General features: G+C 49.3%; 1 protein-coding gene across 1 annotated transcript in view; it reads left to right on the top strand.

Annotated features, from left to right (window-relative positions):
• Positions 1–25,086, top strand: part of NOS1 (nitric oxide synthase 1) — a 79,909-nt gene that overhangs the window by 21,712 nt on the left and 33,111 nt on the right. Inside the window, exons 3-12 of the mRNA XM_027577102.2 lie at positions 8,362–8,490; positions 9,882–10,027; positions 11,170–11,332; positions 12,064–12,155; positions 14,313–14,454; positions 17,016–17,155; positions 18,805–18,979; positions 22,172–22,273; positions 23,740–23,934; positions 24,349–24,434. Of these exons, the coding sequence (XP_027432903.1) occupies positions 8,362–8,490; positions 9,882–10,027; positions 11,170–11,332; positions 12,064–12,155; positions 14,313–14,454; positions 17,016–17,155; positions 18,805–18,979; positions 22,172–22,273; positions 23,740–23,934; positions 24,349–24,434 (1,370 nt within the window). The remainder of the gene's footprint in view (positions 1–8,361; positions 8,491–9,881; positions 10,028–11,169; positions 11,333–12,063; positions 12,156–14,312; positions 14,455–17,015; positions 17,156–18,804; positions 18,980–22,171; positions 22,274–23,739; positions 23,935–24,348; positions 24,435–25,086) is intronic.

Below are 25,086 nucleotides of genomic sequence, written 5' to 3'. Positions count from 1 at the left end.
GACATTGTCTTTTCATCAAACAATTGCCTTGACTTCCAGAAACTTCCACTTCTACGGCAAGCTACAGACATCACACACACACACACACAGACACACACACACACACACACACACACACCACACAGCAGTAATCACACTGTGATATTTGGGGTTAGGTAGCATCACATTCAGACGTTCCCTGCAGACCCACCCAGCTGGCTTTGGCAGATTCACTGGCTCCATCCAGGGTGACATCTTGGGGTGTCTGTCCCTGAACCTCTCTGAGCACTTTAAGGAAACTCCTGTGTTTTGAGATGAATCTCTGTCTGTTGGGAGGGTACCCCAAATCACTAGCTAAAAACTCCTACTGAACTCATTATTGCCCTCAGCTCAGCTGGGCCAGCGGTCCCTTGGCTTGATCCAGCTCATGACCAGAATACGACATCCGGGTTGGATTTTCCCAAAAGTGCTTCAGGAGGCCCCTCTTTCTCAGGTCACCCAGTGTTCCAAGGAAGCCCTCAAACAGGGGACAAAAGCCTCAACAAAGATACTTTCTGGGAATTGATGTGGGACGGAGCCTCCCTCAGCCCCCAATGGCAGCAGAATCCAAACCTTGCTGATATTTCGCTTCCCTCTACCCAAGCCATCACCTGCTGGTGACCCCCAGGGTCTTTATAGGTCACTTAGCCATGAGACCAGCCTTCCATGTCCTGCTGCCGCAGGTGGGCAGAGCCAAGGTGGAGCCAGGAAGCCGGGCCTGAATTGATGAGGGTTTAGGTTCAGCCCTGCAGGAATTTCCACATATTTTGCTTTGTTTGTTTTAATAGTGAGTATATTCAAAGCAAGCTGTCCCAACTGTTTCCAGTGGGACTATGATTTCTGGTTCAGGAATCTGTGATACCGCTCCTCATGCGTATTCACGGCATCAAACCACATTCATGTTCTTTTCCCGGATAAGCCAAGTTAGGTCAAAGTCCTTTTTCCTCCATGCTGTGCAAACTGATACCCCTCCAAACAGAGATTCTCAGAGGTCAATAGGACTTTCATTTGCTGAGTGTCTCGGGATATCTTAAAAGGTAAAAAGTTCAAAACATGATCGCAAGCCTTGTGCATTTTAAATATTTACCTTTAGCAAGTTAATGCTTTTAATAAACGCACGCACACGGTACAAATGTAACAGAATGGGGTTAGGCCACAAGATAATTACAGGATTTCTTTTAAGATCAATTCATAATGCACATATACATTTTGGTCTGGTAACAGGACCAAGTTCAAAGTTGTCTAATAACGGGGTGCCTGGGTGGCTCAGTTGGTTAAGTGACTGCCTTTGGCTCAGGTCATGATCCCGGCCTCCTGGGATCGAGCCCCACGTCAGGCTCCCTGCTCAGCGGGAAGCCTGCTTCTCCCTCTGACCCTCTCCCCTCTCATGCTGTTTCTCTCTCTCTCTCTCTCTCTCTCATAAATAAATAAATAAAATCTTAAAAAAAAAAAAACAAAGTTGTCTAATAACATCAGGCTACCTTGCAATATCAGTGCCACTGTAAGCATCTTCTCAGCAATGTAACTTAAAGCCCCCTATCTGGGGCACCTGGGTGGCTCAGTCGTTAAGCGTCTGCCTTCGGCTCAGGTCATGATCCCAGGGTCCTGGGATTGAGCCCCGCGTCGGGCTCCCTGCTCTGCGGGGAGCCTGCTTCTCCCTCTCCCACTCCCCCTGCTTGTGTTACCTCTCTTGCTGTGTCTCTCTCGGTCAAATAAATAAATAAAATCTTAAAAAAAAAAAAGACCCCTTATTGGTAGAGGCCCTTGTCTATGGATCCTAACTGTGATGGTCTGACTCTGGAACACCTCCTTCTGTAATTATCCTCCACAGAAAATAGCCTGTTGAATCAGGGGGAGAGAGAGGAGGGCAGAGAATCAGTGATTTCGAGCTTCCTTGGAGTTATTATACAGAATGAATCACTTTAGAAATGACGCCTTGAATACACTACTAGGAAATTATACTTGAAGGTACTAAACACAGTTGGTTAAGTTTTATAAGTAGCAATTTTTTCATCACAGAGATGGGTGCATACCTGCTAGTTTACAGGTCTGCAGTCCGGGACCCTGATCTGCCACAGCTCACAACCGGGTTACGCTTGCTGCCCACAGGTTGGGGCAGTGCTGCTTGAGGCTGTGGTGGAGGGCATGGTGTGTGGATCCGGCCCCTGGGGTGGCTGGCATGGTACCCAGCTCAGCCCCAGGATGCTGCCCTCATTTTAGAACAAGCCAAGCGGGGCAGGTTGCTGCAGGCCTAGAAGGGAGAAGCTGTCCCTGGCACCAGCAGTCAAAGAGTCAGAAGCTGCTTGCTTCGTACAGGTTTGGGCTTTAGCTCCTGGATTAGTTCCTAGGGCTGTTGTCACAAGGCATTGCAGACTGGGTGGCTTAAACAACAGAAACGTTCTGGAGGCTGGTGATCTCCTGAAAATCAAGGTGTTGGCAGGTTGGTTCCTTCTGAGGGCCGAGAGGGAGAATCCTCCCCAGGGCTCCCTCCTTGGCTTGTGGATGGCGTCCTTGTGCCCCACGGCCTTCTCTTTGTGCGTGTGTCTGTCTCAGAACTCCCCCTTTTCGTGAGGGCACCAGTCATCCCACCCAAAAGTCCTCATTTTAAGTTAAATGCCTCACTAAAGACTCCAAATAAGGCCGTATTCTGAGGTGCTGGGGGTTAGGACACCAGCATATGAATCTGGGAGGGACACAGTTCGACCCATAACAGTTCCTGAAATGTGTCTCCCAAGGGGCCTCCCTCCCTGCTGTCAGTCAAGCTCCTGTCCCCGTTCCATGGTGAGGCTCCTGACTGTGACAGCCCGTAATTGGGGAAATTGGAGAAGGGCAAGGTGCTTCGCTTCTGTTTCTAGATCTTCCAGATTCTGACGTCTTGTGTCTATCTTCCTACCTTAAAAGCCCCCCTCCCTGCACCTTCCCGTCACTTCCTCCCCTTCCTCCCCAACTTCTGCTAGAAGGCTCGCCGCCTCCCACTCACCAGGAAGCCTCCGAATCAGTGTTGACTTTGTCCTGTGCCCTCCCACCCGCTCCCACCCCCGGGCTGTCTGTCCTGCTTCTGGCACCGCACTCTCCACCGCAGCTGTGATCCACCCTCCCAGCTCCCCACCTGCACGGCGGCAACAACAAGCACCCACCCCCCCCCCCCCCCCCCCCCCCCGCCCTCACCCTCTCCCTCCCGCAACCCCTGCAGTCATGTGTTCTAAACCTTAGCTTTGAGAAGCTCCCCGCTCCAGCAGGCAGCTTCAAGGGTCCCCCGTTCTCTACTAAATCAAGACAAAAGCCTTTGGCTTAGCATCCGAGGGACTCTATGATTTAGAAATGCATTTAGACCTGTGTTCGTCGGCTTGGGTTGCCATCACAAAATACCACAGGCTGGGTGGCTTAGACATAGAAAGTTTCTTCTCGTAGTTCTGGAGGCTAGCAGACCAAGGTCAGGGTGCCAGCATGGTCACATCGGGCGAGGGCTTCCTTCCTGGCTCCGAGACGGCCACCTTCACTGTGTCCTTCCTCTGCCTTTCTGTGTATGCGTGGAGGGAGAGAAAGACAGACAGAGGTTTCTCTGCTTCTTCTTATAAGGCCACCAATCCTATCAGATTAAGTTCTACTCTTACGGCCTCTTTTTTTTTTTAAAGATTTGTTTGTTTAAGAGAAAGAATGAGTGAGAGAGAGAGCACAAGGGAGGGGAGGAGCAGAGGGAGAGGGAGAAGCCGACTTCCCGCTGAGCAGGGAGCCCGATGCGGGACTCGATCCCAGGACCCTGGGATCAGGACCTGAGCCGGAGGCAGAGGCTTCACCGACTGAGCCACCCAGGCGCCCCTCTTATGGCTTCTTTTAATGTTAATTACTTCCTGAGGTCCTGTCTCCAGTAAGTTAGGGCTTTAACATATGAATTCAGGAGGGACACAGTTCAGTCTGTGGCAAACCTCAGGTGTTTGTTGAGTATGTACTATATGCTGGACACTCGTCTAGGGGCTGGACATATCTGTATCTAAATATCTGTAGACATTACATATATATATATATATATATATATATATATATATATATATATACAGATCTATAAGACACAGAGACATAGATATATATACATGCAGATACATATACACTCGCAAATTGCAGGCAGTGAAAAGTGCTTTGAAGAAGAGTAAAGCGTGGGCGCGGCGCCTGGGTGGCTCAGTCAGTGAAGCATCTGCCTTCAGCTCAGGTCATGATCCCAGGGTCCTGGGATTGAGCCCCACATCGGGCTCCCTGCTCAGCGGGGAGTCTGCTTCTCCATCTACCCCTCCTCCCTGTTCATGATCTCTCTGTCTCTCACTCTCTCTCTCAAATAAATAAATAAAATCTTAAAAAAAAAAAAATGAGTGTGGCCATGTGCCAATAAAACTTTATTTATGGACACTGAAATTTGAACTTCCTATAACTTGTGTCATGAAACATTACTCTTCTTTGGATATTTTTATTCAACGGGCTAAGAATGGAAAAATCATTCTTAACTTGTGGGCTGTATAAAAACAGGCAGCAGACAAGGTTTGGCCCACGGGCTGCCGTTTGCAGATCCCTGCATGCAGGTGTACGAGGCTTCCCCCAGTTGTGGGATGAGAGTGGGAACCACTGTAGGGCCAAGAACACGCGTCCCGGGCACACACAGTAGGTACTCAATAGGTATTTGTTGAAGGGGAAAGAGGAGGGAGGGGTGGAGAGGGCAGAAGGAAACAGGGTGTCAGGGTACCTACAAAGCTGAATTCCGGGCTCAGGGCTCTGGGCTGATAGGGCCTTGCCTCTCTATCTCCTCTCTGGCTGCAAGACCATTGCCTTCCATTTCTTCAGGAACCCTGCCGGCTCCAGAAGCAAAGAGGTGTTGCAGAGCCTTTGAAATGCCCACAAGTTCAGAGCCTCCTGTCCCCATTTAGGAGCAATCCCAGGCAGCCCTCGCACAGAGCCCACCAAGATCGAGCCGGTGTCTCCCGCCACCTGAAAAGCTCCACTGACCACCCCAGACACAAATCCAGAAAAGGACGCATGTAAACGCTGCCCAAAGCCCACTTGTGCCCTGTCCCCAGCTTAATAACTCACAAGTGCCCCTAATCTGCATTTTTAGCGAGAACGTTTCCATCCCCACTCAGAAAAACCATTTGCATCCCCCATGCAGGGCCCCTGACTGCTATATTAATCTCCCCATTTGTCCCCTCCTGAGTCATCTAATATTACTGCTGGCTAATTAAAACATCAGAGCCCCAAGTACAACAGCCCTGCCAGGGGCCTTCTCATGCCTGGTTTCAAGTGTGCAGTTCAACACAGCCCAGGGTGGAGAGGCACGGCTCACGCCCGGGCCCCCAATTTCTTGGCTCGTGATGACCACCCATCACACCTCTGGAACCTCAAAAGATGGCCTCTTTCATCATGCTTATTACCTCACTCCCACCACACCCTGCCAACGAAGGCTGCTGGTTGCCCACCCACCAGCTGCACCCCACACCTCCTCCTCCTGCCTCACGGTGCTCCCCACTGTGTCTGTTACCTCACGTCTGGGATTCCAGCCTCTCCCCAGCCTCTAGGGCATCCATGTGGATGGTCAAGAGAGTTTGCAAACTGGCTGAGTGATGCTCAGTCTTTAGGGAGGATCACTAGGGTGCCTCCCACCTGGGCAAGGTCAGATTTTTTGGTTCTCATGGCTTCAAGCTGTTGGCATGGTCGGAGGAATTTGTCGCTACCAAGTCTTGCCCAAAGATCACATCCCCCCCCGCATGTCTGCCAGAAGAGACTGTAGTGAAGACAGATCTTAAAGAAGCGTTGGGGCTGTCTGGCCAGGCCTTCAAAAGAAATGGAGCTGTCTGGGATGTGGCTTCACGAGGGGACAGAAGGAAAATACCTTGGAGCTCAGCAGGCAGAAAGTACAAATGGGAAAGAAGGGAAGAATTCTTCTACATCCTTCTGCTCCTGGTGTGGACGGACTGTAGTAATACTTGTGACAATGGCAGTACCAATAGGACTAACAGGTGTACCATAGATGATTATGTAGATTATAGTACTGAAACCTGCTGGTGTGGATTATAACACCAGTAGCGGTAAGCGATGGCTAGGATTTAGGAGGTGATTGCATTCATCCAACTGAAAGATGATGTTGGTCTGGCCGGCGTGCTGGTCAGTTAAATGGGGAGAACGAATAGGGGGTGGATTCTAGAGCTCTTTAGAAGCTAAAATGGTGGGACTTGGGGACGGATCAGGTGCAGGGGGATAAAGAGAATGATGTCCAGGATAGCTCCCCACCCCCCCCCAATGGCTTGCCCAGGCAGATGGATGGTGATGCCCAGCACTGAGATGGGAACCACTGGGGATGACTGGATCTGGCCACAGCAGGGAGGTATGGAAGATCATGAGTCACGGCACCTTCCATTTGTTCTCTGCTGTCACTTGCATGGTTCTGGAAGCTATGATATGCCTCTCACCTCAAGACCTTTGCATAAGCTGGTCTTTCTGCCTGCAAGACCTTGCTCTTCTCTCTTTGCCTGATTAACACCCACTTGTCCTTCAGGTCTCAATTAGAAGTCAAATGCTCTGGGTTAGGTGCCTCTTCTATGTGCTTCCACAGTTCCTTATACACCGCCAACATCCCATGTTATAGCACCCATTGCCCTTGATTTTAATGATCATACACCTGTCATCCCTCCCCTCACTCCCACAATGCACTGTGAACTCCATGAGGGCAGAAATCACATCTATCTAGTTTGTCACTGTAGCCTGGCCCTTGCAACCTTGCTTGGAACGTAGGAGATACTCAGTAAACACATGTTGAATGAATGAATGAATGAATTATACATAATGGCCAAGAGAGTCCAGTAGTTAAGGACATGGTTTGAAGGGCAGACTGCCAGGATTTGACTCCTGGCTCCAGTGTACTAACTCTGTGACCTTGGACAACTTAGTTAACCTTCTGTGCCTCAGTTTCCTCATCTGTAAAATGGGCATGATAAGATTTTGCTTCACATATAGTAAGTGCTTCTTGAATGCCGGTTTACAATATTAGCCCTTCAGCATACTCTATGATTTCTTTCCCGGACTCAGCCCACTTCATTGTAATTCACATCTTCCTCACCCACCTGATTTCCTCCAAGCCAACGAGATGAGGACCCTTCCTCCTGTCTGACTTCATCTCCTTACACTAACCACACCCTTCCACTCCAACCACACTGGCCTCCTTGCTGGTCCTTTGAACTTAACAAGCTTATCCCTACCTCAGGGCCTTTGCACTTGCCTTTTCCCCCCTCATCATCATATATCCTTATCACCAACTGATATTCTAGTGGTTCATGTGTGGGTTTACTTATGATTTATCTCCACTTCTCTCCCAGCAGTGTCCCAGAAGGGCCAGGTCACTCTCTGTCTTGTTCACTACAGTGCCCCCAGTGTCTAACAGTGTCTAGCACACAGTAGGTGTTCAATAAATACCAGTTGAGTGTGTGAATGCCCTGCCGCAAGGTCACTATCCAGTGCTCCCTTCTTGGCATGAGTGTCACTCCACACTGGCTTGTCTTCCCTCTCTCATTCAGCTGACATGGCAGAGTGTGCCCGCTGCCTCTCCCTTCCAGTTGCTGACTGACACCCATGCTTTTCTGATGCATAGGCAGGTAGACAATTATTCAGAAACACCCAAGACAGAATGTAATCCTTATTAATGAGGTCTAAAATGGATGGGCCAATGTTGGTGAGCCCAGGACCCACCACCGACTGGGCATTTTGTGTATGGAAGTGAAGAAAATGGGGGACTGAAGGTGCTCAGTGCAGAGGGACAAGTCAGTGCAAAGGCCCTGAGGCAGGGATACACTTGGCATTTTTGAGAGGCAGAAACCTGACATTTGGGGGAAATATTCTATGCTTCAGAACTTTCTAATTGGATCTTTCCTGTTTTCCCAGTACTCACCAGAAGTAGTGAGTTTGGACTGTAACAGGAAAGCCCAGACATCCACAGGCCTGAAAGCTGGTACCATTCAGAGAGGCTGACAGCATCCCTTGGTTATTTACTCACTCAACAGACATTCAGTGAATCCCTGCTCTATGCTAGGACCTTTGCTAGACACCAGAGAGGCCACCTTTGAGAGGCCCCTCCCTGCAGAACAGAACACAAAAGGCTTTTCCACGGTGTCTCCTTCAGCATAGGCAGAGGCACCAGGTTCCCTGGTTAGCATGTGTTACCCTGGGAGAATGAGTCCTTCACTCTGTGCAGATACTTGGTGACTCTGGCAGATTCTAGGAAAAGCAACTTTGCTCCCCACCCCAGTGGAGGCAGTTTTCCAGTGTCCTCAGGACCCTGTCTAATGTCCCATCCTTCCTTCTCTCCTCCAGCCCCCTGCCTCGGGAAAACAGTCTCCCACAAAGAATGGCAGCCCCTCCAAGTGCCCCCGCTTCCTCAAGGTCAAGAACTGGGAGACCGACGTGGTCCTCACTGACACCCTTCACCTTAAGAGCACCCTGGTGAGTATCCCAGCACGATGTAGACCAACCTCACACTAACCATGTTTGGTGTTGGCTAAGTCTTTGTTGTGGGGACTGCCCTGTGCCCTGTGTGGTGTTTAGCATCACTCCTGGCCTATACCCACGAGATATCTGTCACCCCCCCTGAAATTGTGACAACCAAAAATGTCTCCAGATATCACTCAGTGTCCCCTGGGCGGGAAATCCACTCCCATTTGAGAACTGCTGGTGGCTACTTATTCACTCTTGGGAATACTTTTTATTTGTGTACCTTGAACCCAAAAGAACCCAAAAGTGGGAAATCCACTCCCACTTGAGAACTGCTGGTGGCTACTTATTCACTCATGGAAATACTTTTTATTTGTGTACCGTGAACCCAAAAGAACCCAAAAGTGGAGGAGTTGCTGGTTCTGAACACGTTTTCTCTGTCTCTCGCAACCAGAGCACTGATGAAGTATTGAACAAGCCCTTCCTTGCTTTCACTGTATCTCAGCTAAACTTTTATGTCATATTTTTATTTTTTTTAAGATTTTATTTATTTATTTGAGAGAGAATGAGAGATAGAGAGCACGAGAGGGAAGAGGGTCAGAGGGAGAAGCAGACTCCCCGCTGAGCAGGGAGCCCAATGTGGGACTCGACCCCGGGACTCCAGGATCATGACCTGAGCCGAAGGCAGTCACTTAACCAACTGAGCCACCCAGGCGCCCAACTTTTATGTCATATTTTTAATAGCCAGCCAATCAACATGTTGCTTTACATTTTGTTGAAAGTGAGCCTCTTGGAAGAACATTGTATTGGTTAGGTATTACTGTGTAACAAATATCTCTGAAACTCAGTGGCTTAAAAACAGCAACCATTTATTATTTTTCAAAAGTCCACAGATTGGCTCAGTGGTTCTGCTGGTCTCAGTTGATCTCAAGCATCTGCAGGCATCTGAGGGGTCAGCTGTCACATTGCAAAGGGTGTGAATATAGGGCAGAGAAGAATTGGGGCTATTTTTTTTGCAGTCAATGTCCCAGAGATGTGTTCGAATGAGCTACTACAACCACCTACAAGTTCCTTCTAGATCAACGTGGGATCAAAAAAATTATTTGGGGATTCAGTACCAATGAGTCTGATTCCCAGCGAATGCCAGTCAGAAAGGCCCTCTTCCCCTAGTTGAGTAGAGCAAACACTTTCAGAACCTGAAAACACTGCCTGTCGATCCTTACCTTGATTGATGACCACCATCCTATGATGGTCAAATCATCCAATGATTTGAAGCTGGTACTTGAGAAATCCTGTTTGGGAATTAAAGGCCAGGTAAACTCTACGACAAATGTCAGATCCAGGTCCACAGCCCCACTTGTGCTAAAACCAAGTGATCATCCAACTCTCTCTTTTCCCTCCAGGAAACAGGATGCACCGAGCACATCTGTATGGGCTCCATTATGCTCCCTTCTCAGCAAATACGAAGGCCTGAAGATGTCCGCACAAAAGAACAGCTCTTCCCTCTTGCCAAAGAGTTCATCGATCAGTACTACTCGTCAATTAAAAGGCAAGTGTGTGTTGACTCTGGGGACCCAGGGTGAATTACCAAGTACTGGGACAAAGACTTCAGCTCCAACTCTATGACAGTTGAACCAAGACCTAAGCATGAGGGCTCTGCCCTCCATACACACAGGTTGAAAACTGGTGGCCCAAGGGCTAAATCTGGCCCCCAGAAATGTCTCTGTTTGGCCTGCAAAGTGTTGCTTAAATTTGAAACATCACAAGCAATTCCGTGTCTAGGCATACTACCCTAAAGAAACTCTCACAATTGTTCACCAGAAGACATACATAAAAATGTTCACTGAGATATTGTTATAATAGGAAAAAAAATGAAAATCAAAGAGCCATCTGAAACCACCTCAGCTCCCTCAACAGGAGAATGTGTAAGTAAGCAGTGGTATTTTCCAAGTCATGGAATATTATACAGCTGCAGAAAACCCCAGGAAGAGTTGTCTTTAAAAATCAGATTTCCAGGGGCACCTGGGTGGCTCCGTCAGTTGAACGTCTGCTTTCAGCTCCGGTCATGATCCCAGGGTCCTGGGATTGAGCCCTGCATCGGGCTCCCTGCTCAGTGGGAAGCCTGCTTCTCTCTCTCCCTCTGCTGCTCCCCCTGCTTGTGTTCGCTCGCTCTCAAATAAATAAGTAAAATCTTTAAAAAAAAAAAAATCTGTTTCCAGGACCACCTGGCTGGCTCAGCTGGTGAGGCACATGACTCTTGATCTCGGGGTTGTGAGTTCGAGCCCCACAGTAGCTGTAGAGATTACTTAAAAATAAAATCTTTAAAAATAAATAAATAGATAAATAACATTAAAATAAAAATCAGATTTCCAGTTTCTCTTGAAAGGAGACCTGGCAGCCCTGGGCCCCCATTCCTACAAGATGACAACTGGCAGGAGCAGAGTGTTAGCTGCCCCCCTTTGAACCGGGCACAAGCTCACCCACCGGCCACAGTCCCCACCCAGCCAGTTCAGTCACTACCGGACCTTTGTGGGCATTTGAGTTTGCCGTCTGCTTATGCTTGAACTATTGTGGCCACATACCAACTCAGACTTGCTGTGGCTTCTGCCCTCCTGGAAGGCTCGCTCCTTCCACTGACCCCTAATTCAGGAGAGAAGGTGACAATCCCATGTCCTGTCCTTCCTCACTCAGATTTGGCTCCAAAGCCCACACAGAGAGGCTGGAAGAGGTGAACAAAGAGATCGAAACCAGCGGCACCTACCAGCTCAAAGACACGGAGCTCATCTATGGGGCGAAGCACGCCTGGCGGAACGCGTCCCGCTGCGTTGGCAGGATCCAGTGGTCCAAGCTGCAGGTAGGCGGTAAGGCTCTTTGGTGGGTGGGGAGGGATGAGCCTTACAAAGGGTCAGCTCTTTCCAAGGGCATCCGGAAGGCATGGTGAGATATCAGATAGTGGTCATGGGGTCCCAGATTCTCAGATCATGACTGAATCTGCCTTATAGTCATGTCTCACTGAGCCAACACAGTGCTGTTTAAAAAGGAACTTGCATGTCTCTTGGTAAGGTTTATGCTCTCCAGTTTACCACAGACCCCACCACTCCCTTTTGTCTTCCACCTACTCTCTTTGCTTATTTATACTATCTGCCTACTCCCTGAAAGCATTCGATTCTCTGTCCCCTGGGGAGTAGTTTGAAGTTGGAAATAGATTCATTATCAAGTTCAAGGGGGTTTTGTTTGGTTGTTATTTGTTTTGTTTTTAAATCCCTGATCCCTAGTAACCTAGCAGGAAATCCATCCAGCCCACTAAAGTCTCTTCTTCACTCATCATCCTGTAACCACATGCACCTACACACCATGCCTGCTTTCAGGGGATTTTTCCTGGTTTGATGACTGTGGTTATAAGGATAGGAAAAAAAAAACAAACAAACACTATAAAACCCAGCCTAGGTCTCATTAGTGGAGGGCTCTCTCCCCAAGTGGGGCAGCAGTGGAGTGGGCTCCAGATTCTCCCCGCCTGGGCAGGCCACACTGGGAGAGCCGAGGAGGGGAGGAGAAGGCACCGTTCTCACCATGTACCCCTGGCAGGTGTTCGATGCCCGCGACTGCACCACGGCTCATGGGATGTTCAACTACATATGCAACCACATCAAGTATGCCACCAACAAAGGGAACCTCAGGTGAGCCTGCCAGCTTGCGGGAGGGGAGTCTAATGTCCCCAAAGCATTGATCCTTAGGGTCTGGAGTTGGTTCACCTGCTGAGGAAATGCTCCCCCTTTCCTCTCGGGGAGAGGAGGGCTGGCTGCTTTTTTCTACCTGCCATGTCCTGTCTCTTCTGGGAGAAACAGACTCTTGCGTGGTTTGCAAAGCCATAGCGGCCAATATCACGTTCAACCCACAGTTCAGTATCAACCCATGGAGGGGGCAGGAAGGAGTGTGTCCCATTCCCAGGACTGGGAAAATCCCAGTGGCTACGGTAATCAGCTTGTACCAGCTCCTATTGTGTGGCCTGGAGCTGCCTTAGAATTTTCCTGGGTTTCAAAGACAATGTCTCTTCCTGCCGCTGTGGACACAGCTCCTTCAGGTTCCACCAAGCCAAGCCACACCTTGGATTCCTCTTGCCCCGAACAAAGAACAAAGCCCCGGGAAGGAGGCCAAGGCAGGGAGGCACCGGTGTGGGCTGGTGGCTTCCATGCTGGCAAGTTGCACCTGGAAGGAAACAGCTGGGGCCCTGCAGCCAGGCAGGTCTACTTGTCAATCCTGTGCCATCCATTGGTTCTGCCCCGGCATCTGGTCCCAACCACTGAGGACCAGCCCCACAGTGGGGCCGTGTGCGCTGCTGTAGGGAGATTCATTCCCACAAACCCCAGGCTGCACTGAGCTCATCCCCATAGTGGCTTGCTTGCATTAAGCGTGGGTTTTCTTGGCTGTGTCCCTTCCTTGAGAAGGAAACACTGTTCCAGCTGAGCCCACCAGTAGGGAAGGGGCCTGTAATATAAGCCTAGAGCCTGCTTGGGGAATTGGTCTTTCCATCTTTTCCTGAAAGACCTTACCCCTCGGAGAACATCAAAGAACCCTCCCGTATATCCTGAGCGTCAAAGGAGGGCCCAGTCAAGGTCTCAGCCCTCAAGGAGCTTATGGGCTGTTCTGGTAGTTTCTAAATGGTGCTATTACAAGGCAATAATGGGCGAGGGGGCAGTCACCCTGCAGTATTAAATATGATACAGTCTTGCGCAACCGGTGAGACCCACAGGTGCTCAGAAAGAAGGTGGCCCTGGGAACAGATGAGACAGGGGATGCTTTGTGGAGGAAGTGAATCTGAGTCAGGCCTTGAATTTGGGTACATGACAGCAGAGAGGGATTCCTGCCAACATGGGCAGCAGGGCCAAGTTCCAGGGGCAGAATGTGTAGAGGAGAAGATCTGCAAGCAATGGGCTGGACCTGCCGTGTGATCCTCATGCGGACACAAGCCAGGGTGGTGGCTCCCCTAGCCTGGGATTGAGCCCACGGTTGGCACTGATGAGCGGGGTGGCCGGAGCTCCTGGTAGGAGATCACATTGAACCACGTTGTAAAGAAGTCATTCTCCTTTCCATTGTTTTCAATCCTTCTAATGATGCCAAAGAGAAAGTCTCAGTTCGGTGAGAAGACATCCTTAACACCTCTCTAACGCTGCTGACCTCCCTGTTAGCAGAGCGAACTGGGCCCCAGCTAGGTGCCTTCAGCAAACCACAGCACCTTCCTGCAATGTAATAACGGTATACGCTCTCTAGTTGCCTCTTTAGGTAGGCGAGGCCAGTGGCAATCTCCAGTTTTCATTTAAAGTAAATAAATGTGAGTACGAAGGAAGCAGTAAGATTTCTTCTTAGCTGTAAGTGTGTAGACTTCTGTATGGTACTGGGAGTGGGCGCAGGTGGGGCGAGAAGTTAAGGATGGCAGTAAGAGCAAGACTGGAACTGGGAATCAGTGGTGGGCTCTTAGAGGGAAGGAGGATCCCATGTTGTTTCCCTGGAGGTCACCTGCTGCCGAAGAACCCCTAGGAAACTGGCCCAAGTCAAGGGGGTTTAAGAGCTTCCCGTTAGAGCAGCAATCTCTGTTGTTCGGTGGGCTGGCGTGGGGCCTCCCATCCTCCACCCTTCCTCAGACCAATGCTCCAGTGTGGGGACAGGGCATGGTCCCTCCCTTCCAACAGCGGCTCCGTGGTCCCTTGAGGACCTTGGCACAGAGGTCATCCACCCTGAGCCTCACGCACTGGGTGGCCTGGGTGACGCCCTTTCCAATAGGTCCGCAAGGTGCAAGCCCCGCCCTGACACCGCACGTCCCCCTCTCTCTGCCACAGGTCGGCCATCACCATATTTCCGCAGAGGACTGACGGCAAGCATGATTTCCGAGTCTGGAACTCTCAGCTCATCCGCTACGCCGGCTACAAGCAGCCCGACGGCTCCATCCTTGGGGACCCAGCCAATGTGGAATTCACAGAGGTGTGTGCCCCCCTGGCCCTCGCCTGGGCTCTCAGTCCCCCCAACTGGCTTTATCCACAGCCATCTCTTACTTTAATGTTATCATCATAGGGAAAGCAGCCAGAAGGGGCACCATGGACTCCTCTCTGGACCTCCTGTTCCTTTTGGCTGCCCCCAGTCCGGCTGGTTCCCTTCCAGCTGGCCATTTGGTCATCTGCAGCCATTACCTCCCCCAGCTCTCATGATAGGAACTGTTGTCCCACTTCATAGATGAGTAGACTGAGTCTCACCAGAGCCCAGTGAGTTATCCAAGGCCACTAAATGAGCACAGAGAAAGCTGGAAGTGCAGTCCAAATCTCCTGCCTCCCACCAGCAGGAGAGAAGCTGACAAGTATACCTGCTCTGAGTTGGGTAATACAGCAGACTCCTATCATTCCTTCATCCGATCACTCAGTTCTAGCAATCCAGCCTCTCTTTGGATGGGCTCGTCTCTGCATTGTACCAAGACGATCACAGTTTCTGGCAGCCCGAGTCAGTTCATAAAAGCCACCAGGAAAGCAAACACCACCATCTCCCATCCGTGGGGATGCAGACAGGTAGCATAGGTGATGCACGGTAGCTTAACAGCACCTGTGCCCGTAGGAGACACTGTGGGCAGGACCCATGCCTAGAATGATCTCGGGCACACAGCCCGGCACCCCTCTTATTTATCACCCACTCATCCCCAGCTGAGATTCATCTCTGTTCTTTCCTCAAACGCCACCCCTCAGGACAGAGCTGGCAAGATCAAGCGTTGCTCCGGTCCCTCATTACTGCTGACTTCATTTGCATGTGGCTTTTCTTATTAAAATGTTATTATCGAGAAGAAGGGGCTGTAACCAGGGCGACCAGGAGTTGCACCTGTGCCGATTTCGACTCAGCCAGACTCTCGGCTCCACTTGGCTGAGCGCTAACTGCATAGTTGGCTGACCTTGTCCTCCTGGCCTCCTCCTCTGCTTCTGTCTCCAGAAACCTCGCTAACAGCACATGTTCTCTCCTAAGCCCCTGATTTCGTGCTTCCTCTTCCTACTGACACCACAGAAAGAATCACCCCAAACATAACCACGTAACTGGATCTTTTGAAACCCTCTTGCTTTGCTCTGTCCAGCGTGGCAGCCATGGGTGGGTGGCTAGTGAGCCCTGGAAAAATCCAAACTGAGGTGTGTCCGAAGTGTAAATATACACACCGGATCTCGAAGACTGAGAACAAAACAGAGAGTGGAAAGTACCTCATTAATAATTTTTATCTTGATTACATACTGAAATAATACTGTAGATAATGTTAGACTACTCTATTATGTTTATTAAAAATTAATACACCTATTGAGTTAATAAATGTATTAACATTTAGGTTCAATATCTTTTATTATAGTAATATTAATGTATTTAATAATTTATTATGACATTAATGATTAATACATTTAATTATTTAATTCTGACAACAATAAAAAAATTAAAAAAATTATTTAATTCTGTTATATATTGTATATTTGACATATTTATTGGATAACCATATTACATATTTAACTTTAATGTTAAATATGTTGCTATCAATACTTTAATATAATATTAAGTTAATATCACTATAATAAATATTATAATTATGATGATTAGTAACTGATAATCAAATATTATTGAAATTAAAATATATTATTTAAAATGAACATATTATTTAAATTGTTTCACCTGCTTTTTGGTTGGGCTTTTTTTTTTACTTTTTTAAATGTAGCTAGTAAAGGGGCACCTGGGTGGCTCAGTCGGTTAAGCATCTGGCTTTTGGTTCAGGTCATGATCTCAGGATCCTGGGATCGAGCCCCACGTCACGCTCCCTGCTCAGCAGGGAGTCTGCTTCTCCCTCTCCCTCTCTCTCTCTCTCAAATAAATAAAATCTTTAAAAAAATAAAAATTAAAAAAAATTTCAATGTAGCTACTAAAAAGTTTTCAATTACCTATTGGCTTGCTTTATATTTCAATTGGACAGCTGCTCTGATTGATGCATTTATGCACAAATTCTAATAATTCCGTCCTTGTCAAATGTGGTAGGTTTTCTTTTTTCTTTTTTTTTTTAAGATTTTATTTATTCATTTGACAGAGAGAGACACAGCGAGAGAGGGAACACAAGCAGGGGGAGTGGGAGAGGGAGAAGCAGGCTTCCCGCCGAGCAGGGAGCCCGATGCGGGGCTCGATCCCAGGACCCTGGGATCATGACCTGAGCCGAAGGCAGACGCTTAACGACTGAGCCACTCAGGCGCCCCAGGTTTTCTTTCTATCTCAGGGTACCCGATGCACACGGTTCCAGAGCAAGTACCTAGGACGTGCCAGACCCTGTGCTCAAGGGTGTTATAGCTACAACAGTCAGATTCTGCGCTTGCCCTCTGGGAGTTCCCGGTGGACAAGAACAGTGTGGCCCAGAGCCTCCAGAGGAAGGTGCTGCCTGCCGGCTTGCACTGGGATCTCTGCGCCTTCTCCTGCTGCCCCAGTGTCTGGAGGGTCTGGGGCACGGTAGCAGTGGTAGTGGCGTGAACGGTCACTTCTGGTTGCAGATCTGCATGCAGCAGGGCTGGAAACCCCCAAGGGGCCGCTTCGATGTCCTACCACTCCTGCTCCAGGCCAATGGCAACGACCCTGAGCTCTTCCAGATCCCTCCAGAGCTGGTGTTGGAAGTGCCCATCAGGCACCCCAAGTAAGAGGAACTGGGGGGGCTGGCGGGGGTGGGATTCACCCAGTGCCCCTCTCTGCCTCTCCCTAAACCCCCTGGCTCTCCCTCCAGCCCGGACAGAGGCTGAAAGGAGGTCTTGCTTCCTTGCTCACAGTGGACACCCCCCTCCAAGCAGTAGGTCCTCCTTGGCCAGCCAGGGGATGACCATCTCTTCAGAACCATAATCTCCCTTCTCACCCCACTCCTACGCAATCAGCCAGGACCTGCCCTTTCTCCAGCCTTTGTCCAGCTTTCCAGAAAGGCAGAAGCACCTCTTGTCTTGTCGTGGGCACTCATTTTAAAATAGAGCTGTTTAAAACTACGTGACCTGATGTGGGTCAAGTCCAGAAGGAATTTGGAGCCAGGAAGGAACTGCAAGGGCTGGGCCAGCAGCACGAGCAGAATTCAAACTTTGAGAGTGAAGGAAACCCATAGTGAGACACTGACCTTGGAGGCAAAATGGGGTGGGGGGGAGCTCAATAATCCAGACAGATATTATTTTTAATGCAATCTTTTTATCAAAATTAATTTGTATGTCAAAAAATTTTATCAAAATTTAATTTAAAACTTTTTTACATGAAAATTTTAAATAAAGACAGGGTCCAGTGGAGGGCTGAGATTCAGGTGAAGCATGCAAGGTGAGTCATGCACCTGCGAGGTGGGACCTGTCTTCCTTTAAAGTTTTGATGGTTTGTTTGTGTGGATTTTTTTTTTTTGCATTGATTTTGTTTGGAAAACACGGAGTAAATTTAGAATATAACATAAATGAAAATTAGTACTGGTCTTAATTACTGGGTTTGTTGGAGCCCCCTTAAATTTTGCACCCAAGGCTAGAGCCTTACTGACTTCACCCTCGTCCCAGCCCTGGAGAGGGAACAAGTGTCCTGAGGCTTCATACACTACCCAGTATCTGGGAACTCACCCGGTCTTCCTGGTGAAACCTGGCCTACATTCATTAATGCGTTCCTTCAACATGGTTTATGATTCCTGCTCTGGGCCCGCCATTATGCAAGCCTTTGTAGCCGAGTTGGTCTCTGCCTCCACGGTGTTTTTGGTCCCAAGAAGGAGAATTTAAACATACTATTGCCCAAATAACCGCTTAATTCCAATAAAGTGCTACAAAAGAAATTTTATGGTGCCCAGAGTCATCAAGCCACCTGACCCAACCTAAACTGAGCATCAGGGAGGACTTCCCAGAGTAAGCAGCATTTTAGCTGAGAATTAAAGGTTGGGTAAGGGCTGGACAGACACAGAAGGAAGAGAGAAGCTCCCAGGAGGAAGGAACTGCTGTGCAAAGTCCCTGAGGTAGGAAAGCATTTGGCAAGACTCCCTTCCTCCTGGATTAACTTTCAGAGTGGGTTTGGGAGATCAATAGCTGCCCAGCGCAGCAGCTCCCAGGCTTGCATGTTCCTCCACATCACCTGGGAGACACGTTAAAAATGCATATCATCGGACCCGGCTATGGAGCCTGAGATCCCACAGGTCTGAAGTGGGGCCCAGGGGTCAGATGCCGACATAGCAAGTCCCAGGAGGCTGCTGGCCTTTCCACACCCCCAGACTCTGGCTGCCCCGCCCACCAGTCTGCCTGAGAGACTCCTGCCCCATTGCGAGCTGGGCCGTGTCGCTCTCCGCAGGTTTGAGTGGTTCAAGGATCTGGGCCTGAAGTGGTACGGCCTCCCCGCTGTGTCCAACATGCTGCTGGAGATTGGCGGCCTGGAGTTCAGCGCCTGCCCCTTCAGCGGCTGGTACATGGGCACTGAGATCGGTGTCCGCGACTACTGTGACAACTCTCGATACAACATCCTGGAGGTGAGGTCCCTCCCCGGCCGTCGTGATGGGCAGGCAGGAGGCAGAGGGGGTGGACCCATCGGTCCTTCCCCACAGCCGAGCTTTGGGTCCTGGAAACTGGGAGAGGTTAGAACAGAGGCTGCACTGCTGGTGAAGCCCCCAGCCACCCCAGAGCATCCGCAGTGGGAACAGTGCATGTGCTACAGGCTAGGCACTGTGCCAAGCACCATGTATAGATGATGTGCTCATTTCATCCCCAGCACAACCTCTGGGTATGACAATTCCCGTTTCACAGATGAGGAAGCTGAGACCTTTCAGAGGTTAAAGCGACGAGCTCAAGGTCAGCCAGCTAGCAAGTGGCAGAGCGGGGATGTGAGCTCAGTCTGGCTTTACAGTCCAAGTTCCTAACCACCCGGCTACACGGCCTCTTATTAGAATGGTTTGAAAATGACCCATGAACTCGGAAGGTTTCTTGCCTCTTTCCTGAAAAACAAGGGAGGAGAGTTGGCAGCCGTTTGCCGACATATGCATTTCTCAGTGGAGGGTCTGATTCCCTCCTTGGCTGAGTCATCCTCATCTACTAAAGGCTGCTAGGATGGAGTCTGGAGCTCAAATCTGGCAGACGCATCAGGATAGCTATGATCCTGCCAGCAACTGATTCCTAACAACTGTGTGGCGGGCTGTGTTTCAAACGGAGGCGTGAGAAACAGAGAAGTCAAGCACTGGGCCTATGTCACACAGTAAATAAGGCAAGATTAGAACTCAGAATTGAGCATTAGGTTTCTGTTGTTAAAATCCATGGGTGTGGGGCGCCTGGCTGCCTCAGTCAGTTAGGCGTCTGCCTTCGGCTCCGGTCATGATCCCAGGGTCCTGGGATCGAGCCCCGTGTCGGGCTCCCTGGTCAGTGCGGAACCTGCTTCTCCCTCTCCCTCTGCCCCTCCCCCTGCCTGTGTCTGTCTGTTCTCTCTCTCTCTCTCTCAAATAAGTAAGTAAAGTCTTTAGAAATAATAATAATAAAATAAAATCCTTGGGTGTCCACATGGATAGACCTTGAAGACGTTATGCTAAGTGAGATAAGTCAGACAGAGAAAGACAAACGCTGTGTGATATTGCTTGTATGTGGAATGTAAAAAAACCAAACTCATAAAAAGAGACTAGAATGCTGGTTACCAGGGGCTCGTGGGTGGGGGAGTTAGGGAGATGTTTCAGGGTACAAACTTGCAGCGAAAAGATAAATAAGTTCTGGAAATCTAATGCAGAGAAGAGTAATTATAGTCAACAATACTGAATTATAAACTTCAAAGTTGCTAAGAGACTAGATCTTAATTGTTCCCACCACGGAAAAAGAAATAATAATTATGTGACATGATGGAGGTATTAACTAACAGTGCTAATCATATTGCAATATATAAATGTATCAAACCAAGGCCTTAAATTTGTATACCTAAAACTCAGACAACGTTATATGCCCCAAATCCCGTGGTTATTAGCTTGGAAATGGAAGCCAGGGGTCCTCAGCCTTGCCACACACTGGAATTATTACCTGGGGAACTTTATTATGCCTGCATCCCACTCACCAGGATTCGGATATAATTGCTCAGGGATAGAGCCTCGATACCAGCATTTTTCAAAGCTCCCCAGAAGATTCTACTGGGTAGCCATTGATCTCTGCAAACTTCTGGCAGGAAAGGAAAAGACATTTCAGGCAATTTCCGTAGATGTGGCCCAAGTCACATTTGGGGATTTTTTTTAAAATCATAGAGTCTTTTTTTTTTTCCTGCAACTGCTTTCCATTCTTGTAACCAAAGTAATGGTGTAGAAGTGACAAGAGCGGCATAATGGCTATATACACTTTCCTCTCTCATAAAATAACTCAAGTTTTGTATGTATTTATGTAGAGCAGGAAATTTATTTCTTTCTGTGGATGTGTCACTGCCAAAGGACCACAGCAGAACCTAACACCCCAGCTTCAAAGAATGAGTTAATATGAGATCTGCTTTCGTGATCTCTGCTTACATTTCGATTGCAGGGAGTCCTCCCCGAGTATCTTAAATGAGATGCGCTCCCGCGCCAGCCCTCCTGGTCCAACCACGGTTCTGTATAAATGTTGACAGCTGGGCTGGGAAGGAGTTTACCCAAACCTGAGAAATTGTCACCTCCTAGCCCCATAATGAGACCTGGGCTCCCACAAGTGACTAGAATTGACAGAGGAGGGAAAAGCAAGGCGGCTCTAATTAAGGAATTTGCTGTTGGGTCTTCCCCACTCCAGACATCAGCCCCTGGTTCAGCTTGAACTGTAACATGTCAGGAGTTGGTTTGTTTCCAGTGCTGGCTGGGGAGCTGCTCTCAGGTCTTGGATGTTATGCGTCTGCCTGGGCTCCAGCTCCAAGGTCAAATGGCTCTATGGACCTTGCTGAGCCTCAGTTTCCTTATCTGTCAGATAGACGCGGGCAGGTGTCCCCCTGAGCTCAGAGCACCCATGGTCTGGATCCCAAGTATGGCTACTCTAGGTGTGGAGCAGGATCGGTGGAGAGCTTTTCCTTCTAGAAAGCAGATGATGCCCCTTCCAGACCCACTCTTCTGCTTAAAACCCTCCAAAGACCCTCTCCGTGATATTTGGAATGAAATCCTGACTCCTAGGCTTATCCCAAATCCTGCATGATCCAGTCCTGCCTCTCTCTCCCACCAATTCCCCTGGCTCACTGCCCCCCGCCCTCCAAATACACTGGTCTTCTTTCTATATCTCAGACGGTGCAAGCCTGATCCCACCTCAGGGTATTTGCACCTGCTGTTCTCTCTGCCTAGAACCTTCCCTCTGCACACCTGCAGATACCTTGCTTCTTCTCATCGTCTGGGTCTCACCTGATATGCTACCTCCACAGTTGGTCTTCCCTGACTATCCTGGCTCAATCCGGCCCCCCATCCCTCTTAATCTCCTTTCCTTGTCTTTTTTTCTCCCTAGGAATTAGCACTTATCACAATATTAACTGTCTCTCTCCCCAACTAGAGGGTAAGCTCAAAAATAAAAGGGCCACCCAAGTCTTTCTGGTTTTTCTGCTACCAGTGGATTCTCAATAGAAAAGCCTTTTGAGTGACTTTGTCAGTCTGGAAGTGAGTTGAATAATTAGTGAAGAAGTTCATTGGTGACACTAGCTAGCCCTGTCTCTCCAGAGGTGGCCTAGCCTGTGAGTCTGCGTTTCCTTCCTTTTTCAGGAAGTGGCCAAGAAGATGAACTTGGACATGAGGAAGACGTCCTCCCTGTGGAAGGACCAGGCACTGGTGGAAATCAACATTGCTGTTCTCTACAGCTTCCAGGTAGCACAAGGCACACATCCTGGTTGTCTAGTCTCCAGGGGGAGCTATAAAACCTTCCCGCGCTTGGAGCCCAAGGTCAAGAGACTTCGCTACCGGGGGCGGGGGGATCTGTCCGCCAGCAAGGTCTACGTCCCAGCATACATGCCTTGGTCTTAGGTGGAGACCGTTTGAGGAAGAGATGAATAGATGGGGGAGGGGCATTGGACTTGTTGAATTAGAATTGGGACGGCAGGCATCCTCTGTGTCTTTCCACCTCTTGGGGGTTCAGACTATCACATAACAGACATGAATACCCATCTTCATTATCAGAAGCATATCGGCCCACTCAATGTGTGGCTCTGTGGTAGGTGGTATTACATAGGATGGCTGTAGAATTTATTATCTAAATCATGATAATTTGAGAGCAAAAGGAAGACACCGCTCATAAGTATGCCAGGCTGGCAGGCATTAGCTGGTATTCTCCCGGGCAGAAGTCTATAGTAGACTATAGACTAGAGATCCCTCTCTGTAACAGAGACCAGCTCTAGCCTCTGGGGGTTGAGAGTCTGGGAATCTAGGCCCTTCTAGACATCCATGGGAGGCACATACAGTAGAACGAACGGATCAAGTCATGGATAGACATGAATACGGACCGCGGGCCCCAATGTCAGGCGTAGGGAGAAGGGACACATGGAGGCATATACCAGGGAAGAGACAGGTTGAGATGGAATGAGGGGGAAGGAAGTCCCCTCTTCTCTCTCAAGCGTGGAGGAGTAGGGTTTTCGGGGGTCGCTGGGAAGGGTGGAGCATAGTTTGGTGGACTGGGCGACTGACATGAAGACCAGGGAGCCAGCGATAAGAGAGATGTGAGTGGGATGAGTGACTGAGGAAGGAAGATGCAGAAAGGGGCAAGGGTTTGTGGGCAGAGAGGGAAAGCACTGTTTAGACAAGGTGTGAATCCAGACCAGCCAACGAGCGCGGGCCCTGGGGACTGGTTACGCAGATATGCAGTCCACCCTCCTCTACAGCAATTTCTGTGTTTTAATTTTAATAAACTCCTCCTGAGTACTTAAAAATTTTTATTTTAAGAGGATTTTATATCAGCACCATAAATGAAGGGTCAGCATCAGTTGCCCTAAATAGAAGATAATTATAATATTAAATAAATTAATAAACAAATAAACACAAGGAAAACAATACAGAGTTGTTAAATTCTAGCTCAGTGCCGCCTGAGGTTCCTCTCTCTGGTGAAAAAGAGGGGGAGAGGGAGGAAGGAGAGAGGAAAATTGGCAAGAGAGGCGTTGAAAATGGGTTAGCACCAAAAGGAGACTCTCCCCTGGGTGTAATTGAGAGGGAAATGCAGAGTATCACTTTAAACCGCCTAACATCATCTCCGGGACCACCCTCTGGGAAACGCTGCTCGATGGGGTCCCGAAATACCCCAGTTTCTTTTCCCTCCTGACTCCCTGTCCCCTCTCCTCCCACAGAGTGACAAAGTGACCATCGTTGACCACCACTCTGCCACCGAGTCCTTCATTAAGCACATGGAGAATGAATACCGCTGCCGGGGGGGCTGCCCCGCGGACTGGGTGTGGATTGTGCCCCCCATGTCTGGCAGCATCACCCCGGTCTTCCACCAGGAGATGCTCAACTACCGGCTCACCCCCTCCTTCGAATACCAGGTCCTGCCCCTCCCTGCCTCTTCGGTGCTAAATCTTCAATATTTGGGATGCATGTTTTGCTTCAAGCATGTCTGAATTCAGACTTACTCTTTGGGCACTCAAGTGCTCCATAGCCAAGGTGGCTGGCGGCTACCCTATTGGCCAGCACAGCTCTAGCTCAAAGACTACTGGGGTCCCCCAGGAGAGTGTTTGAGAGGGATTAAGGGCTGAGTGGAAAGGTCTAGCAGGACAATGCAGGGAGACTGGACCAGCTACTCTGTGCAAGGACCCCTGGGGTCACCACCAGCAGAATCAGTCCCTTCAAGGGCCGAGGGTGGACAAAGCTGGGCAGCCACAAGCACCCAGGAAGTCCTGAGTGTCCCCCAAGAGGAGCTAGACTTCCTCACTACAGTGACCATAGTCCTCTCTTCCCAGCCTGAGCCTTGGAACACCCACGTCTGGAAAGGTACCAATGGGACTCCCACAAAGCGGCGAGCCATCGGCTTCAAGAAGCTGGCAGAGTAAGTCTCCTGAAGTAGGTGGGGGATAGAAGTGCCTCCAAACCCAGAGAGCCCCAGGAAGAGGAGGCTGGGCAATGCTTGTGCCTCTGACCCCTCATGTGATGTGATGTGACTTCTCCATCTTCTCTGACGCCCTCATGCCTTCTTTGCCTCAGGGTCGGAGATGTGGAGGTTGCTTCAACTTTTTTCTTTCCCAACCTCACCTCGGTGTCCTAAATTCTTGTCTTGGAGGCAATGGCATGTTGGTAAACCAGGTCTCCTAAAAATAAGAACAATGGTACTGTTAATAATAATAATAAATTTGTAACATTTGCCAATTTCCATGGTATAAATACTCCCACTGTGGCCAATTTCAAGCTATTTACAAGGAAGTCACTGAACCCAGAGGTGGGAGGAACTGGGATGAGCCAACTCAAGAGGGCTCTCACCCAGGGCTGAACTCTAACAACACTCATTCATTCATTCATTCATTCATTTGGCCAACAAATGAATACCGAGGGCCTACCTTGTGCCGGGCACTGTGCTAGGCTCCAGCGATGCCTGATGAGCCAGATCAATGTTGTTTCTGTCAAAGCTCACAGCCATTCATTTTCCAAGAATCACACAAATACGGTAAACATTGCAAGTGCTGTCGAGGAGTGATTCATGGTGC

This window comes from Zalophus californianus, chromosome 14, assembly GCF_009762305.2.
Source record: "Zalophus californianus isolate mZalCal1 chromosome 14, mZalCal1.pri.v2, whole genome shotgun sequence".
In the NCBI taxonomy this organism is placed as follows: domain Eukaryota; kingdom Metazoa; phylum Chordata; class Mammalia; order Carnivora; family Otariidae; genus Zalophus; species Zalophus californianus.
This window is presented reverse-complemented; position numbering and strand designations above follow the sequence as displayed.